The sequence below is a fragment of the Salarias fasciatus genome, chromosome 1, assembly GCF_902148845.1.
Source record: "Salarias fasciatus chromosome 1, fSalaFa1.1, whole genome shotgun sequence".
In the NCBI taxonomy this organism is placed as follows: domain Eukaryota; kingdom Metazoa; phylum Chordata; class Actinopteri; order Blenniiformes; family Blenniidae; genus Salarias; species Salarias fasciatus.
This window is the reverse complement of record NC_043745.1, coordinates 37776881-37795882: the sequence shown is the minus strand read 5'-3', so window position 1 is coordinate 37795882 and position 19002 is coordinate 37776881. Positions and strand designations below refer to the sequence as shown.

At 42.7% G+C, this 19002-nt stretch overlaps 1 protein-coding gene across 4 annotated transcripts; it reads right to left on the bottom strand.

The window, feature by feature from the left end:
• Nucleotides 1–5735: 5735 nt before the first annotated feature.
• On the bottom strand, nt 5736–18583 carry LOC115403848 (RNA-binding protein with multiple splicing 2). 4 transcript variants are annotated; one of them, XM_030112898.1, is made up of 8 exons: nt 18106–18583; nt 14789–14866; nt 13490–13528; nt 13220–13282; nt 11705–11855; nt 9845–10008; nt 8591–8663; nt 5736–6823 (listed from the first exon to the last, which is right to left on the bottom strand). In XM_030112898.1, exons 1-7 carry the CDS (start codon nt 18361–18363, stop codon nt 8598–8600), a joined length of 819 nt encoding a protein of 272 aa, XP_029968758.1. In that variant the 5' UTR covers nt 18364–18583; the 3' UTR covers nt 5736–6823; nt 8591–8597. The 4 variants fall into 4 exon arrangements, with proteins under 4 accessions (XP_029968758.1, XP_029968909.1, XP_029968834.1 ...); XM_030113049.1 differs by having other exon boundaries at nt 9860–10008; nt 18106–18581; XM_030112974.1 differs by lacking the exon at nt 8591–8663.
• Between the last annotated feature and the right edge of the window lie 419 nt (nt 18584–19002).

Here is a 19002-nt window from a genome sequence, read left to right as displayed (position 1 = left end):
TCACACGAGCACTCTCAAACCAACAGAGGCTGACGCCATGAGGAATTGAACCAGCAACATTCCAACTGAGAAACAACCCACAGCCACCTCAAAAACACATCCAATGTATTTTATAACCATAACTGGACTTTAAGGAGGGATGTTAAAGTTATTTTACCATTATTATTATACCGTTATTTTACAATTACCATTCAGTCTGAGATCAATTGAGCCAAACCAGTAAACAACTAACAAATATAAATGAGAACTGAGAATGTTTTGCTTGGTTTCAATGCGAAACAATAGAGATATGTGGTAAAATGTTTACATCTCATTAAAAAACCTGATCCACTGAGGTTTTAACATTGTTTTTAATGAAAGTCGCAGGTTAAAATGCATTATAATGGCCCCCAAATATTATGATTATCACTCAAATCAGATTCTGTAACAGGATTTCTCTTCAGGTTAATGATACCAAAAGCTGATCCTTCACACAGATTCCATTTTTCCTTTTTTGACAAGATCACCCTCACTATCTGGCCTTGACGGAAATAAGTTGTAGAGTTTTCTTATTGAACTTTGATCAGATAATCCATACCTGGTCAGTTACATTGTGCAGGATTAAGAGTGAAAGAGCTGTGTTTGAGTGTGTCCTTCAGCAAAAGGAAGAAAAGACTGATGTCTTTCTTTCTAGGAGGTGTGGGCCTCTCCTCTCCAGCTGATGAGTTTCTAGATGCTGAACCAGAAGAGGGCAGAAAAGTACTGCAATGAAAAAACTCTCCAGGCCTCCAGTCTCTTCACAGGATCTCTTTTCAAGCGGTTTTAGTCATTCAAGCTTCTTTTGGTGCACAAACACACAGATAATATACAGCAATGACAGTATAAATGGCACAAATACAGCATTAATACGAGAAACTGGTTTGCAAACAAAATCTTCCACATCTACGAAAAAACCTGAAATACAAAGATCACACATGAAAAAGTGGATGCTTGGTTTTTCCCTCATGAAACGCCTTCTGTTTCTACACAGAGATTTTGTGTCATACAATACAGTGAGCTGGAAATTATTAAAAAAAAAAAAAAGTTCAGTTATTGATAAACCTCTTCATTTGGAGGAGAAAACGTCATTAATCCCTGAACCTCTGGAAAAATATAGTCTTTGAAATGTATATAGTGCTTCTTTAGACCATTCTGATGGAGAGAGGTTTGTAAAGAAACAGAAAACGTGAAATTCTCAGAAGGTTTGTATGCTCCCGTGGATGGAAATAGAAAAGAGGAAACACTCCTTTCAATCTGAAACATCTTCATCTTCACACTTTATTGATTTCATGTCAATCCAGATATTCTGTGTGAAAGTGATGTTAAATGACCCGTTTCTCCATGAAGGGCGAGAGCCTTCATCCTGGGAGACGATTCGCCTGTTGTGAGGCATTTTTAAGCTTTTAAGGAACATTTTTATTATTCTGTCTTAAATTTGCATTTAAATTATATCTAATTATATTTAATATTTAGTTATGTCATCAGTTTATATCTGTTATTTAATTATACATATCCCAGTTTTACATACAAATTATATTTAACTTTTCTATGTATGATTGGGCTTTGTATTTTTTTGCTTTTCTTTCTACATTTTTTTGCTGCTGTAACCCTGCAATTTCCCCATGCGGGACAAATAAATGACTTTCAATATAATATATAGTTAAACTGTTGGCTGTGTGTTGATTTAGTGTGGACAGAGTTTTTAAAGGAAGACGCCCTTAAAAATCTAAACAAGTTTATGGTAGGATTAAAACAAACAAAAGGAGTGACAACTATATTCAAGCACTGAGAGACAAAACAGAACGTATCACACTGACAGATTGACATGTGACCTGTATGAATCTTTCAGACTTTCATTGTTCATAACAGATAATATGAAGCCGAACAACACAAAACAGTAGAACTAATTATGGCCTCTAGTTGAATAAATATTTCATAAAGTAACAGTTTTCTTATTTGTAAAAGTTGAATATGGTTTAATAGTTTCATTTGAAAACTATCGCGTGTGTTTACATGGTACTTTTTATTCCTATATAAATCCGAATAAAGCCTAATTCTGCTCTAAAATGACCATGTAAACGCATGAAATCTTTATTCATAATTAAGATTAAATCCGAACAGACCGGCGGGTTTATTCTCCTTTGAAAGTGGAATTATATTCTAATAATTAGTCACTTCATTCTTGTCGTTCTGCGCATGCTCCGTCACGATGACGCAATTTTCCAAGATGGCGGCCCCCTGTCCGCGTTTGGACTGTACAGAGACGATATGATCCAGAGAGCACGTTTTTAAATACATTTATTTTATTGGCTATTGGTGGAAAAAAAGGTCGATGCCGATTATAAGAAAAATGCCCAATATCGGCCAATAATTGGTTGATCCCTAGTTTTAAGTGTATTGGACAATATTCAAATTGGCAAGTAAACAGTTTTTTACCTTTTATTTATATTGTAATGTCGGCGACGGTGAAATAAGGAGCGTTTTGGTATTCCACAAATCCGACTTTATTACAGGAACACAAACACATCACCAATGGAGCTTCCTATGCCACAGCAATACCAAGAATCACTCAGGGTGGAACATGAACACAGAACCCGGCCAAAATAACACACTAAATGATGCATAACGTAATGTCACAAAACAACAACTTAAAAGCAATAACACAATTGAGTTTGAAACGAGGAAAACACCCCCCTCGAGAACATGTCCCATAATGCCTTTCGGCCATTCACCCCAGACCGCCGCTACAATATAGAAGAATAAAATCCTCATTGCATTAATTCCTGTTGTCACATTTTCTCTATGGTACATTGTGTACTGAATTAAGTTTTATCTTAATGTCATTTTTTCTTATATTGTCCGCATGAAAAATTAAATGTACTAACTGTACTAACTTGCTGTTGAAAACACACGAAATCTGAATGGAAATACAAGACGTGTGTGCAGCGCTCCTTGAATAAGAATAATAAATTCTTCAATTCAGACCTACTCACATAGTTTTTCAGTAATTTATTTTGCGAAACCTCAGCCCATACTGACGCCATAAACACACTGCCCCAAGCTCAACGGCACAAGTCCAACTGCGGCCATGAAAGATTTAGAAACTTTCTGATCTTTCTCACTTGGCTGAACCACATCAAAACTCCCAGGACCTTTTACACGATGAAGGTTAATTTCACAGCCTTTTAGCAGCGAGTCAGAAACACTGAAGTAAACACAGCCCATTTCACACAACTGCAGATCAACCAGCGTACGTGAAGTCCTCCTTTAGATTATCTGTACCGCTTCATCCAGCTCGCCGGTCGCAGGTGGCTGGAGTCCATCCCACATGGCGACGAGTGACGGCGGTCTAAACACGTTTAGGGTTAGCCTAACCCCACAGTGGGGAGGGAGAACATTCAGCATACAACAAGCAGTTAAACCATTTATCTCACCACATCAGCACAGATCTGTATTCTGTTGGAAATCACACACACACAAGACCTGCAGCGCCGTTTGATCCATGAAGCTGTGAGTCACTCTGAAAGAAAACCCGACAAAACAAAGCTACAGAGGTGGGTGCATGCAAAACATTTCAAAAATGAGACTTAAGCTTTCACTTCTTAATTCACTCATCAAATGTCTGTTTACGTTTCAAACTGCAATCCCTCACGGTAACTGAAGAGGTTTTCCTTCCAACCATCCGATGTGAACAGTTTAAAATATATGAATAAACAGAGAAAAGGATCTCAAGTGTAAATGCTGGGCTTCATATCAAACAATGAGACAAAAGGAAAGTAACTATGAATGTAATTTTAAATCTACAAAGGGTAAAGCTGCTGTTCACTCAGAACTAAAGCTTTACAGTTGATTTTTCCATCTTTCTGTACAAATTCATCTCAGGAGGAGACTGAGTCGTTTGTCTGATAACCTGTTCCTCCTTCTCGGATTTGGAACACCGCCTCGGCTACATCGCCTCTCCACCGGAGCATCGCAAGGTGGAGCCGAGTTGATGTAGATGCAGCGCCAGGGTTATGTATTTCACGTGAGAAAGATGAGTCAACACACTCGAAAGATGACATCTGATTAATTCCTCTGACCTATCGCTCTGCAGATAAGAACTTAGTGATGAGGCGATGTTCATATTAGTCAGTAATGCAACCAAATCAGTCCCCAACAGTAACATTACAGAATAATGCGATCACAGTAAAGATTACTGATCACAATAACACCCAACAGCTTGTGAATGTGCAGAAGAACTATCCAATATGGCCGTCATGCACAGCAGGTTATTGAAGTGTTTGGTCTGTCTTCACGAAGACAGTCCGAGCATTTTTGAAAAGTTCCACCTTGTGAGACAGTTTAAAAAAAGTTGCATTTTTAGTGGCAGGCACCCAAAATGCACAGAATGTTTACCTTTTCCACTTGAAATTTTGAAGACTGCTCCCAAAAAGGACATGTTTGAAAAACGCTCCGACTCAGCCTCCATGTAGACAGGAAAAAAAAAACTTGAAAACACTACTGTTGCGCACACACACACACACACACACCATGGCCAGAGTGAATAACTTCTGCACATGCACGAGTAGATGGACAATAATCTTTTCCAGCAGAGTGTCGTGAATCCCAGTCTGCATCCTCCTGGACCTGGAAGTTATAAAGTTGACTAATAATTAAAATTGTCTTTTGTCAACATGAATGTCTGTGTCCTCGTTTCTAACACATTGATCTCTGCATGCATGTTTTTCTCATGGCAAAAATCAACCTGCAGCCACCCATGACCCAACACGAAAACCAAATCATTTTCAGTCTGCGGAAACAGTTTTAAATATCCTGATGTGTAAACATGAAACTTTTCTGGCACAAATGCAACAAACCTGTATTTTCACTTGAAAGGTTGTAATGTAATCACGAGTTTAGCCTCAAAGCCAAGCTGTCAGGGTGCTTTTGTAAAAACATGCATAGAGCAACAGTATGAACTTTTCAGTGTATTTTGTACAAGGTTTCATTAAAATTGGGTTTATGTTGAGACTGTAGTCATTTTGTTGGCAGTTGATTTTTTTTTTTTTTTAACAATTTCCATGACTTATCGACTTTATCACAACAGAGAAGTTTAAATTTACAGATGTCACTAGTTACTGGTTCAGACGTTTGTCACGTCGTTTAAACCGAGTCTTTCAGTTCACAACGCACCAGAAAGTGACAATCATTTCCAAACGAAGCATTTTAAAGCTGTTAAAATCATGGTAGCTGCTTCCACCTGGCGCTGAAACATCTGAGGGTCTGTGCCATCCTGAATTTAACTTGTGGTCAGAGGTCTTCAGATCATCACACTGCTTTTCAGGAAATTACAAAGACCGAGATGTGCCACTCAGGTGAAGCTGCCATCTTATTGTGCAGTAAATTTCAACTTAATTAGCAAAAAATAAAAAGCAACTATTTCTAGTTAACCAGCCGCACTGTCACCACTTCAATTAAAGCAGCTGCTCAAACGGGAAGGAGTGGCTTCAACGTCCCAGGAGAATCCGCCGCGCTCGGCTGAGCGGACAGCGGCTCGCCAGGGCCGAGTGTGAAGGTCGCCTCCACACATGATGCAGAGAGACACTAATGCAGCGGCGCATTACAAATGAAAAGCTGGCTTGAATTATTGATGCTGGACATCTGACGTCTCTTCTGAGAGTCTGAGCGTTTAACCGACCGGCCGCGGTGATAAATGACAGGTGAGCAACACGGAGGGATGCATTCACTTCTTTTTATTCATAAGATGAATTATTACTTTTGTTTGTTTTGTTTTTTTTACATCTTATGCACAGCAGATACAAAGACAAACATGTTCTAAACCACAAACTAAATTCCTCCATCAGTCTAAATCCTGCTTCCCATTTCAAAATGGCCCCCCAAAAAAAGCTACCCTTTACGTTTGTAGTCCAGTTTCACATTCTGAAAAGATCCTTTTACAGCAATCTCATTTTAGCAGAATGGCACACGCCACCTTCAGAATACTCCTGTTCGACAAATACCCACTTCCCCTTTAAACAAATTGCACTTTTTTTCTTTGAAACTATTTCAACAGGATTATAGATCAAAAAAAAAACAAAACACCAAAAACACAAGAGACGACTAAACATCCAACTTATACAGTTTCATTATTTAGTTGCACAAAAATGCATAAATATACATTACGCAAAAAAAAAGTCCAAAAATATTTGTACTTTGACAGACATTGATATGATCATCAGGACTGGGATTGTCAGAACGAAGGGATGCATTCACAAGGTCCATGCGAGATAAGCCATTTACACAACAGCCTAGCTTCCACAGAGGTAAGACCGAGGTTCTACAGGAAAACAAAACATTTCGCTGTCTAGGCCAAGGTAAAGAGGCAACACAAACACTAAGAAAATTAGGATACACAGAACTCTGCGTTCTAAATTCATGCCAAGACAACTTTAACATGCAACGACTCTTCTAAACCTCCCCGGCGCGGCGGCAGGCCGTGGAAGGACTAGCTTAACAACGGTAACTCCAATGCCTCAGTTATCCTTCAGCAAATAAGATCCATGTAGTTTGAATAGGGCGTTTGTTTTTTTTTTTTCCTTTTTTTTGAGCGCTATGATGGTACCGCAATAAGTTGCCAAGGATAAGCTCAGATTGTCGACAGCAATATGGTTCCATAACTCAGACTCCCCCCAGAGACAATCGGGAGGAGATATAAATACTGTTTGTTTATAGTAATGCACATTTGTCCATTAAATAAACCTGATTAAATTAATGAAGAGCTTGGCAAACCTCCCTTCAGCTGGACAAAGGTGTGGTTTCCAGAGGCCTGGAGGGAAACAGGAGGGGGACAGGAGTTAGTGCAGCACACGCCAAGAAATCCGTCCTTGAAAACAAAACAAGAATCTTAAACAAGGCTGGTGTTGTGTTCATCACAGCATCAATCCTGACCACACGTTGGTGCCCTTTCTCACTACAGGATGGCTCGTAGGTGAATAAATCAATTAAAACCTATTTAACTGTAACATTAATCTGTTTATGAGCCCTCTGTATTTCTGAATGCATGTATGTGTCAAAGCTGCAAATCAAAAGGTTTAAATTCAGTGTTTTCCATGAGATTAAAGGAATACGCTGAAGATTCTGGACCCACGCCCTATCCCTATCATTTACAAAGTGAGATAAGCTCATAAATACCTTTATTGTGTGTCCGTCCAGTGGCTGGATCCCAGCTGTTAGCATCGTAGTTAGCTTAGCTCAACTGCAGGAGAAGAAGGAGACAGAGCCGGACTGACGAAAGTGGACAAAATACTCCTTCCAGTGGTCCAGGGGACGGCGTATTAACATGTGAAGTAAATCCGAATGGTTAAACATTTTAAAAGGCGTGTTTTCTTTTCAATCCGTTAAAATAACGTGTTGATACACACTGATCTGCACAAGCATAGTGCTCTGCGGAAGGATATACCAGGCGCACAGCGGCTGAGTATATGGCTTCTACTGCTGTTATCCTTCCGCGGAGCACTGCGCATGCGCAGGTCTGTGTGTATCAACACGCCATTTTAACGGATTGAAAAATGTTTTATAACCATTCGGATTTACTTCACGTGCTAATACGCCATCCCCTGGACCACTGGAAGAAGTAATTGGTCCACTTTCGTCAGTCTGGCTCCGTCTCCTCTTCACCTCCAGCAGTTGAGCTAAGCTAACTACGATGCTAACAGCTGGGATCCAGCCACTGGATGCACAGACACAATAAAGGTATTTATGAGCTTATCTCACTTTGTAAATGATAGGGACAGGGTGTGGGTCCAAAAATCTTCGGAGTATTCCTTTAACTCTGCTTGCAGTGACCATGTTTGTGGTACAGCAACTTGTCTGCAAGTGCAATTCTCACTGGTACCTAAAGAGAACAAACTATCGGCATAAAATGATACCGATTCACCATTAAACCACATAAAAATGTCAAACACCAGTAAAGGGTTGATCATGAGGTATGTTCGAAGGCACTTACTTTTATTTTCTTTAATATAGTGTCATGAAACAACTTGATTTAGTCCATTATTGCGTTTCTGTTCTAGTTCATTTTGAAAAGATGTTTAGAAAAAGAATGAGTCAACTTTTTTGGGTGACATCAAACAAGTTAAATCAACTTTCTACTATATTTGTGCATCAAATCGTAACATATCAGTATCCTGAAGAGTCCAACATCTAAAAAAAAAAAAGATGAAAAAAAAATGAGCACAGTTTCAATTAGTAGACTGCAGCTTGGCTACAAAACCAATTAGCATGGCGTGCTAGCACTGGCAGCCATTTTTAATGTTCACTCGAGCACATTAGCAGCTAAAACCACAGATCAGCTGGGAAAGCTCCTGGTCAATGAGGCCAAATGTTTTCATCTTTGACGAGGACAATCACCAGCCTTCAACACTGAATCACCCATTTGGCGTTTTGCATTTCAATTCTCTCACTTATTTTGCAGTTTTCATTGTATTGTCGCCATAGCCGGCTAAACTGAGGTCATGCAAACTGAAACTCGCACAGAGGGGTTAGCACAATCTAAAATACAACAACAGAAACTGTTTGACCAGAGGTTACTCACTAAATATCTAACAAAACTGCCGGGACTTCCATCCAGGCTGGGAAGTCTCAGAGGGAGTAGGGTACCAGCGCATCTAAAGAAACACAGAAATCGTCATGTACACCAGACCAACACCGGGCGTCGGCGCTGCAGGTTTCATCCATACAGGCAGGTTTAGGAGGGCTGTCCCTTTAAGCGCTGGTCACTGCAGCCATGGGAATGTGGGTCACGTAGCTGCTCATTCAGGACAATAGTTCTGCAGTAATTAACAGGCATGGAAATGTGGAGAGAGGGACCTCTGTGTGTGTGTGTGTGAAACATTTCCACAGGCCAAGAGCTACCAGGCCTCTACCTTTTCCATACCTGTGACTAAAGTTGAAGAGGGTGTGTGTGTGTGTGTGTGTGTGAGAGCAGAAACAGTGTTCATGTAGCTAACAGTTGTTTTGGAGACGCCAACATTTGCAGTCAAACTACTGAGGCGGGAGGTCAGGATAAAGAGCACGGGCATTTTCGGGATCTTTCATCAGAACGCAATTAAAAGGCTTTTCCCCCCTTTGTGTCGCTACCCGCTCAGCTTATGTTCCAACAAGGACATGGACAGTAAGTTGGCACCTCCGCAGAAAGCCATCAGGTCTGACAATTTCTCCCAGCAAATACCTGGCATTCCTCAGCCTCCTGCGTCCAGCGAAATGTAGCTGCTGCCCACTTTGTTGTGAAGCACTCTGCTGCGCTCTTACCTCCTCACGTTGGAGGAGGTTCAGCAACAATGAACTTTAAATGACCCAAGCAGAGAAATATTTTCCATTGCTATTGTCAGTGAAGGCCCAGCCCAGTCGCTGACGGCTAGCTGCAGTAGCACTAATGTAAACACTCGTGCCTGAATCTCAAAAGAATCTGAAAACATGGCACCAAAATACTTTGAACTTTTATGCAACACTATGTGAAACTGTTGATTTTGGATAAACAACCTTTAGATGAGCAACTTATGTAAATCCAAAATATGGCTTTTATTTTTAAGCGCACCTTTGGGTGAATTACATGTTAAATAGGCAGAGTTTCATTACAGGGTAAGTCTGTGCCACAAGTTGGCACTGTTGGTTGTTTTTTTTGCAGTGGAAACATGCAGAGAACACTAACTCTGTTTCTACGGCAGGACAAAATAAAACGAGATGTTGAAGTCGGCTACCGCCGACCATGCTCTGCAGCTCCCTGAACAGTCGGAGCTGAACGTTCACCGAAGAACACTTTAAGATGAAAGGAAGAGAAGAAACACACCGGTTGGTCCCTCACCTGGGCGTGGAGGGCTGCGGCGGCGGCAGCGGCCGCCGGGTAAGTGAAGGCTGCGTGCGGGAGGCCTGGAGTCAGCTCGGTGGTGTACAGGGGGTAAGGGGTCCAGGCGTCCGGCGACGCCGGGATCAGTGCCGCCCCGGTCAGATCATCTGAGGAAGGACAGGGTGGGGAGGGGGAGACAAAAAGCTGACTGTCCCGCCCTTTAATACGCTTCTGCATCATGTAAGCAAGAATACAGTAGACTGATGAAAGTATGAGGATTTCTTCCCGTTGTGTCGTCTTCGTAGGTTTACTACAGATCAGAGACTATTAAAAATAACCTAATGAAGCATAAATGGACACACTGCTAATGGAAACACCGTTTTCTTTCTCAATGCATGAAACCTACTAGAATAAAAGACATCAGGACATAATCTCCAGTCAGGCTGAAGGTAAATCGACCCCTCAAACCAAAACATCCTTTGTGTTTCTGCAACGAGCAGCAGAGCAGGAAGTATGGAGCTTAACTGCAGAGAGGAAAGACTGAAGATCTGAACCGAGTACAGATAGTCGGGTTAGGCTACTGCAAACTATTCAAGAGTTAAAGATCAGAGATTATTACTGATAGATAATTCCCGCTATCTGGTGATAGCATAAAAATCCTGTGTTGCCTATGATTTTTATGGAAACATTTTAAGAGAAGGAATATTTCACCTTTTAAATTAAAATCAAGACTGCCTAAAGTCAACTTCACAAAAAGAAGTTCAAAGTAACAAATCATGTATTGGACACTTTAATATGAAATAACTGTTCAAGCTAAAGGTTTCTGACAACCATGAATAGAATTTGATTTGTAGATAAACTTAACGGCTACAAATACGCAGATCAAAAGACTTGAATTCACTTTTAAATTGTGCAAACCCCATAGTTCATGAAGCTGAACCTTTTGTTAGATTTCATTACTTTGTTACAGCTTGATCTTCTGCACTGTGAAAGGAGGAGCTCTCCAGTTCTGTTTGGCATCTTAAGATAAAATGGTTATTCCTTCAGTCTGGAGACAAAAGGTATCAAAATACTACAAAGTTAGAGTAATTTTAACCTTGTAATTCATTATTTTCTACGCTGCTCATTTGTAATTTAGCACAAAAACTGATATTTATCGTGTAAAATGCTTATGACGGTATACCACAGATGTCCAAACTCATTTTATTTGACCTGCAGCAACTTTTAAATAGAAACTGAATGTGGTGAAAACATGAATTGCACACTATTGTAATTCTGAATCTCCACAGTTTGATCCATAAGCTAACCGGCCAGCTAACAGTTTAGCTTCAGGAAAAATGAGGCTAATGATGGAAGCAAGTTGCTGCCGTCACTTCACTTCTTGTGCGAGGCCCTGCTGGTCCTTCTGTATTTGACCGTCAGTGAAAAAGCGTCTGGACACCTCTGCTGTTTCTGTTAAGCTCCGTCTTCCTGCTCCTCAGACGTTTGTTTCCACTGAGAGGAACCCGGTCCGAACGCGGCTCGGCGCCGTCCACAGCCACCTGTCTGAACGCCATGAATCAAGCAGGCGATTGGGCAGAGCGAGCAGGAGAAGTAACCGCTCCAACTCTAAAGCCCTGCGAGAGCGGAAACTTCCCAGCTGGACAGAAGCAAAGCGGCTGCCTGGAGAACTGAGATGACACATGCACGTGGAGGTGAGTTAGTCCCGAGCTGTTAGAACAACACCTCTAACGCCGCCGCCCGATGCCTCCAGCAATCACAGGAAAAAAAACCAAAAACAGATCTCTCTGGAAAAGGCTGAGAACTGGCGCTGCCGGGGTGAGAGTGGATGAGAGCCTAGAGTGGTGCAGCCGTACAACTTACATGGGTCCCGTGCAATGAAGTGAGCTCCTAGAGCAGGGTGGATATTTGTGGGGTTCGGTGTGGCCATCAGCTTACTCTTTGCCATCTTCGTGTTGGCTTTAGCAAACTCTAAGCGCAGGGTCTGGGGGCTTTCGGGGTCAAAACGGATACCCTGAGGGAGAGACGGAGGAAGGGAGGGGGGACATAGTATCGTAAGGGAGGTGGGCTGAAGCTCAGTGGTCTCGCATGGCCTCTCTTCCTGAAGCGGTGCTGAAAATACTCAGGGGCGCATCCTTCAAGCTGGGCAGCGTTCGGGAGGGGGTGGGGGGGTCACTTTAAAGTCCCAGAGCAGCAGTTTGCTTTCACTGATCATCTTCAAAGCAGAGGAGGGCGAGCTGAAGGACGCATTTCTGAGATATTTTAGCACGCTCGCGTCTCCTTTTCCTCCGGATGAGCTGCAGAAGCACAGGCGCCTGGAGGGAGGCGTTCACGCGTCGCGTGTGCCGCCGAGGAGAAGGAGACGAGGAAGAGGGCCAACCGAGACCTTTGAGTGTCTTTTTTTTTCCTGTTTTCTTTACAGTGGCTGAGCCCTGCGTGTGTTCTTGTGCCCTAAGCGTTGTGCCCACATGCAGGTGAGTAGTATTTGGGTGTGTGTGTTTGTGTGTGTCTTTTTGTGTGTGTCCAAGAGGTGATGCTGATCAGGAAGGCTAGGCTATGAGAGAGAGTGTTAGATTCTGCCGACGTGGGCTACTGGGTGACAAAAATAAGAGGTTACACTACTGAAGATGTGTCCAGGTAACACTACACATGTGGCTAGAGGACAGGTTGTACAGTAAAAAGCAGTGATATGCAAAATGAGGAAAAGATGTACCAGACTAGGAAGGATGTGTATCAAGGTCAACGTAAACTACCGTAAGGCTACGGGATTCTGGCCTCTTTTCCAAAAATGGCCCTGCCATTGAATTGTAAAAGACAAAATGGGTTGGCTTTGAGATTTCTTTCTGGCAAATTGGAAAAAGGTTGTTTAATGTCCGAATCAATCTTTTAAAAAGGTTTAAGCAAACAGGTTAGAACACAACTAAGTAAAAAAAAACCTAGGGCTGCACGATATTTCCCGGATGTATCGACGTCACAATGTAGATATTGAAAAACAAAAAAAACAACTTTCCATTCATGTCAACAAACGTAGCCAATCAGAGGGAGCCACACTGCACTACATCACTGATTGTTTTCAGTTCGATTGTTTCAACACATCAAAGCCAGCGGCAGAAACAATCGAGGAAAAAAATGATCAAAAATAGAAAAGTCAACATCTGCTGAAGAACCGAAATGCTGAACTCGACATGCACACGCGATTTAAAAACATGATCACATTCTCCTACGATTGAGTGTTTACGGAGTCGAGATGGCACCGCTCGACAAAACCACCGCATGTTCAATATCGTGCAGCCCTAAAAACACTTCAGAACAAAGGGAAACAAAAACCAGCAGAAGATTCCGTGACAGGAAGTCAGGTGAAGATCAGACCGTGCTTACATTCAGTGCATTTTTTGCAGCTTCAGCTCCAGAGCGACTGTCAAAGGTTACAAACCCGACAGGCTGGAAAAGAGAAGGGGAGAAAAAGCGTCAGTGAAAGCCGTGGCGAGGCTCCGCCCCCGACGCACAAGATCCCCTCTCCTTCAACATCACAACACATACAGTCATGCAGAGTGGGAATACCGCAAACACACACACACACAAATCTCATTACAGCTTCTGCCAACAAACTGTCTGTGGCATTAAGAGCACTAACGGAAGGCATCTCACCTGTTTTGATGTTAACTTAATCAGTGACCCTTCATAACCCTGCGGGGAAGAAAGATAGCCAATTATCCACCCTGGAGTCACATGCAGGAAGTCAGGCATGAACGCCTCACTATCTCAGGAGTGTGTGTGTGTGTGTGTCTCTTCGCTTGGAGCTCGGCTGCAGGCCGTCTCGGATCCTGCAGTGCTGGACTTCTGTTACAGTTATAAAGAAGGAGCCTGCAGGTTTCCAGCAGATCAGCCGTCATCGACCTCTCCTCAAAACCAGGTAATTACGAGGCGAATCAGACGGTTTACATTAACAGGGCCGGCGCATGTTATCAGATATGCGAGACTCTTTTTTTCCTTGAGTGGCTTACAAATCACATCCAAATAAATCCACTTGCTTTTAAAGCAGAGTTAAAAACAGCAGCGCGGTTGTTAAAGCATGAGTGAATTCCTGAGAAATGGAGGGGAATTTTGCCTGACTGGAGTATTGATAGATGGGATCTCTGCTGATCCTGATTTACAGCAGTGGAAAATAAACCCGGGATAAATCCTGAGCAAACGACCCGAAGCAGATTCAGTCACAGTGAAAAACAAGCAGCATAACACCAGGAAGTAAACGATTTCTATTTAGAAGCTAAAAAAAGACTGAACTGTGGATATTAAAGCAGAAGAATGGGACCGTTTGCACACACCGTGCTGCGTTTGTTTTGTGTAAAAGGAGAAACGATAAGAAGCAGCCCACCGACGCCTCCCAACATTTCAGCGGTTTCACAAGGTGCAGAACGTTGGGAGAGGAAATAAGACATTTCCCTACGCGGTGGGTGAGCCGGGTCATGGAGAGGATTGGTCGGCCAATCGCGAGAGCTACTCATTTACACATTCCACAAGAGCATCCATGTGCGAGGGATACCACTTCCAATTTGGTTAGTTAGGACAAGGGTGGGAGGGGTGTTTATGAAGTGGAGAACAGTCAGAACACAGCGATGGCCGAACAATGATGTGGCCTCATTTCCATATATGCAGAACTCTGGATGGGGGAGTTTGGACCACGCACACACAACCCCCCCTCTCACACACACAAAAAAAAAAAAAAACCCTCTGAAGCTCTGCTGCGGCACATCGAAACACTGAGTGGATGAAAGAGGGAAACCAGCAGCACACAGGAGGGCAGGTGCTTTCCTGGGACTGCAGTGTTTGCCCTCCACGTCGAGACAATCCTTGAAGAAACACCGGCAATAAGTCTTCTCCCGTAGCCCCCCCCAAAATACCACAATGCTTTACAGCCAGAGAATAGGACTTCATGGTGCGTCTTACCTTAAAAGGTCTGAAGAGGAGGTAAAGTTCTCGTGGTTTGATGTCGACCGGGAGGCCGCTGACAAACAGAGTTCGTACCTGCAGGCAGACAGAAAGATGCATTTGATCAACAAACACATCTGCAGGAAAAAGATCAACTTCTCAGAGATAACAGTACGTTTCTGTCCTGAACGGCCTCGGAAGAGGCGGCACGATGCCTTCAGGGTACCAGATCAAAGGTGGTAAAATAGATAAGAGGACGCTGAAGCTCCTCAATATTCAATAAAATCCAACGAGTCTTCAGTCTAAATTAATAACGATATCTACAGCCCTGGCTCAATATTGGTAGGACAAGTCAGTCTACGTTCAGGTAGATTCAGAGTCTGTTCCTCATTTCTGCTGCAAATGACTGGAATCGTCTCAAACAGGCCTGAAAACTCAATTTATTCCACAAATGCCATCTAATCTAACCAAAACAAAAACTGAAGGATCACTGCACTTTTAGCTTTGTTTGTTTTATATATATGACCATAAATGCTTTAAAACTGTGTGACACTATTATCGTCTGTGTTAGTTTCCGTTTTTCTTTGCGATTCTTGGCCAGGTTGTCCCCTTCAATGAGAGCCGACCTTCCTGGTAAAACGAAAAACAGAAGACCCCTTTTGATGCAACCATGGTGGAATACGCAAACATGTTAAAGCACATTTCAATGCAAACCTATTCATCTGAAAAAAGAAGGTTGCATTTTAACTGCAGTGCAGGTTTGACACATTTAAAAGCTCTAAAGACTTCCAGTGATCAGACGAGGCTTGGATTTGGTCCCACAGGTTTACTGAAGATTGTTTTCATTCACTGAACCATGCTGTGACCTCTTGGCTGGATCCTGACCCTCAATCCAAAAACCTCCAAAATCCCAAACACGTCGGCTTGGTTCAACCAGGCTTCAAAAACAATGAGTCAAAAATAACGTGTTGAATATCTGCCCAATCATCTGGGACTGACCCCGTGACTGAAACCCCCCCCACCCGGTGCTCCCCCAGCATGTTTTCAGCTCAGCGATGAGTGTGGAGGAGCTCATCGTCATCTTGAGGGGAAGTCCCGGACCCCCCCGGACCCCCCATCCCCTCCTGAAGGCCGGCTGGACCTGCCTCGGAGAGCCGGTGCGGCGCACAGTCCAGTGTGGCCGGGAAAATAAACAGTGCGGTGCGAGGCCCATTAGTTCCCAGCCGGCGGGGAGGCCCGCGGTACAATGGGACCGCCGGAGGAACAGCAATGGACAACAGCGCACAGCGTGACACCATTTCCTTCCTCTGACCCGTGGCCCCAGCCCCGCCGGCCCTCCGGCATTTTTCAGGTGCCGCACAGCAGCAATCCTCAGCCATTTACAAGTCGGCACATACAGAAACTGAGAGCCGGCCCAGCTGGACGTTTTAATTCATCCTCCCGTTTCATCAGGGCTCTGCAACTCCGAGTGTGTAAACAAAGTCTGAGCACGTCATCGCTTTTAATTAACACACACTTTACATTTCAGTCTAATCTCTACATTTATCTGATTTCATCAGTGTTTCCTTTGTCCTTTTGACCATATTTGGCTTCTTGTGCATCTTTGTTTTTTCATATTCAATAAAAGGTAAATTGAAAGAAAATGTTAAACTATAAGCAGGAAAACCGTCCAGTCTGATTTTTTTCCCCTTATGACTGCAGAATCACCACAGCATTTTGGCTCAGATTCCTATTTTCAGTTTGTCCACCCGACTGATGTCTAATCCTGTCAGTGATAATCACAGAAAACATCACTTTACTGAAAATAAATCATTTTATTGTCAGATCCTCACATCTGATTTCTTGCAGAAAGAGTAAAAACTAACATTTACATCATTGTATATGCTATGCCAGTAGCGATATTTTAGTCAATTTCACCCTCTTCCATTTATTTTTTTTTTTTTATATAAATGATGTTTGCTTAAAATATAGAAGAAAAAGGGAAATAACTAGGCCTTGAAAAGGCTTCAGAAACACCTAAAATAAATTTTTTTTAAACCTTTAAAATGGTTGAAAATACAAAAAGCTGCATTTTCACATGCATTGTGCACAGAAAATGACAGTGACAGCATTAATTTTAAAACATACATCTGATTAATCTGAAGAGTCATGGTGTTTTTGTTTTTTTTTTAAAATACAAATACATTGTATTACATGACAGGAGTACTCAGCTATAATTAAATGAGCCCCATCCCATACAAGGATCAATTCAAATCAATAGTGAAAATGATTATCTTTACACAGTTCTACAGCACTCTGCACAAGATTTGATCAGTTTCCATAAAATGGTGCATATTTATACCAACTTTCAAATCTTACTGTATGGAAATATCTTTCAACCACACCTTAGACGTGATATTTTAATTCACACTGTATTTCAGAGAACGTGTAAGGGGTTAATCAGGGGGAAAAAAAATCTAAATTAGACTGGAAAGAGTCAAGTGGTCATTCATGGTTGTGTATAAGACAATGAGAACAAAGGAGGAGCAACAAAAGGCCCAAAGCTCCCCTCAGCGTCTCTCCATAAGGAGTCATTAAAGAGGAAATATAGCTGGCCACACACACGGTGGCAGCTGTATGAAAAAAGCTTAATCCCAAAATGTTTCTTTTTTTTTAATTTCAAAGCATGAACTCACATTCTGCACGATTATAGGCAACTACACGTGAATGGAGCCTTTGAAATATTATAAAATTTAGAGAAAGATGCTCCTCCGACTTGAAACATAAGTCATTAAGAAAAAAAATAAACCAAACTGAATCGTAGGAACAAGCCTCATTCAATTTATGTGAGCTTTTTAAATCTAATGTTAACAGATTTTTAACCACTGAAGAGCTGCATTTTAAATACAAATGGCTTTCAATATGCTGGTTTACATTTCACCATTAAATCAAACCTAATTTGTTCATAAATGCAGCTTGTGATGGAATTAAAAAGGCAAAGGCTGGTTTGCAATCAGTGAAAATTGGCTGCTGAGGTTTTAACTAATTTGGACAATTAACGGAACAAACATCCGACTTTTGAAATGCTTATTTAAACACACACTTTGCGTCTTTAAAGACCGAATGAGAAGCGGAGATAAAAGAAAAACACATTTGAGTGTCGAAATATTAGTTTATGGTAAAGTTTTTTTCTTCTTTTTTTTAATGCACAGCACCTGAGGAAAGCGCGTCAATTGCGCACACCCTCAAGTCTCTTTGAGATGAACGGAGATGAAGGAGCGCACTAAAATAAAGGAAAACCCAAACTTTTTTTATTTTCCTTTTTACGCACAGTGGAAGTTGGGGAGCGGACTCACCTCCTCCTCGATGGAGACGTTGTTGTTGGGCTCCGCGTCCGCTTTCAGGCTCATGGTGACGGTGGCTTCGGCTGCGCACAGAATCAGGCTCTTCTTCGCCGCGTCGTATTTCCCCCAAGCGCGTCTGAAGCTGCCGTGAAAGTCCTGGTGGCGTTTGAACTTGAGGAGAGAAGAGGTGCCGAGGTGAGGTCGTGCGTCGGACGAGGACGGCGAGGTATCCGCGGAGAGTTGGGAGGGAATACTGCGAGAGAGAATCATTCATAAAAAGGGGAGAAGAAGAGAGGAGGGGGCCGAAAAATAATGAAGGAAATAACAGACGCGCACTAAAAGAAAAAAAAAAAGGTGAAGAAAAGGTGGATATTGGTGCTCCGTGTGTGAAGGTGAGAGATGGGGGGAAAGAAGTGCGCGTAAAAAAGCAGGAAAGCCTCTGCGCTCACATCAATGCCCTCAGCTGTGGGACTGAGCGCAGGAAGTACAAGTAAACTTCTCTCTCTCTCCGAGAGAGACCCTTCTCCACCCCCTCTCCCTCCCTCCGCCTCCTCCCGCCTTTCAATTAGGTCATCAATTATGTTGGAGTCTGCTGTGCGCGGTAATCAGACCGCAGATCCGCCTCAGCTGCTGCAGGAAGACCCGGACCCTGCCGGGCCCTGCCGGGCCCTGATGGACCCTCCCGGTCCATGACGGCCCCTCCCGGACCCTGACAGGCCCTCCTGGACCCTCCCGTCACCTCTCGGGCCCTGAAAAGGCGCACCTGTGAAGTGAAACACCATTTCAGGTGACTTCTTCATGAAGCTCATGGAGAGAAGGCCCAGATTGTGCAAAGCAGTTTATCTCTTTTATTTTGAGGAAACTAAAAAAATGAAACATGTCCTGCGTTGTATCTCCCACCCCCCTCTT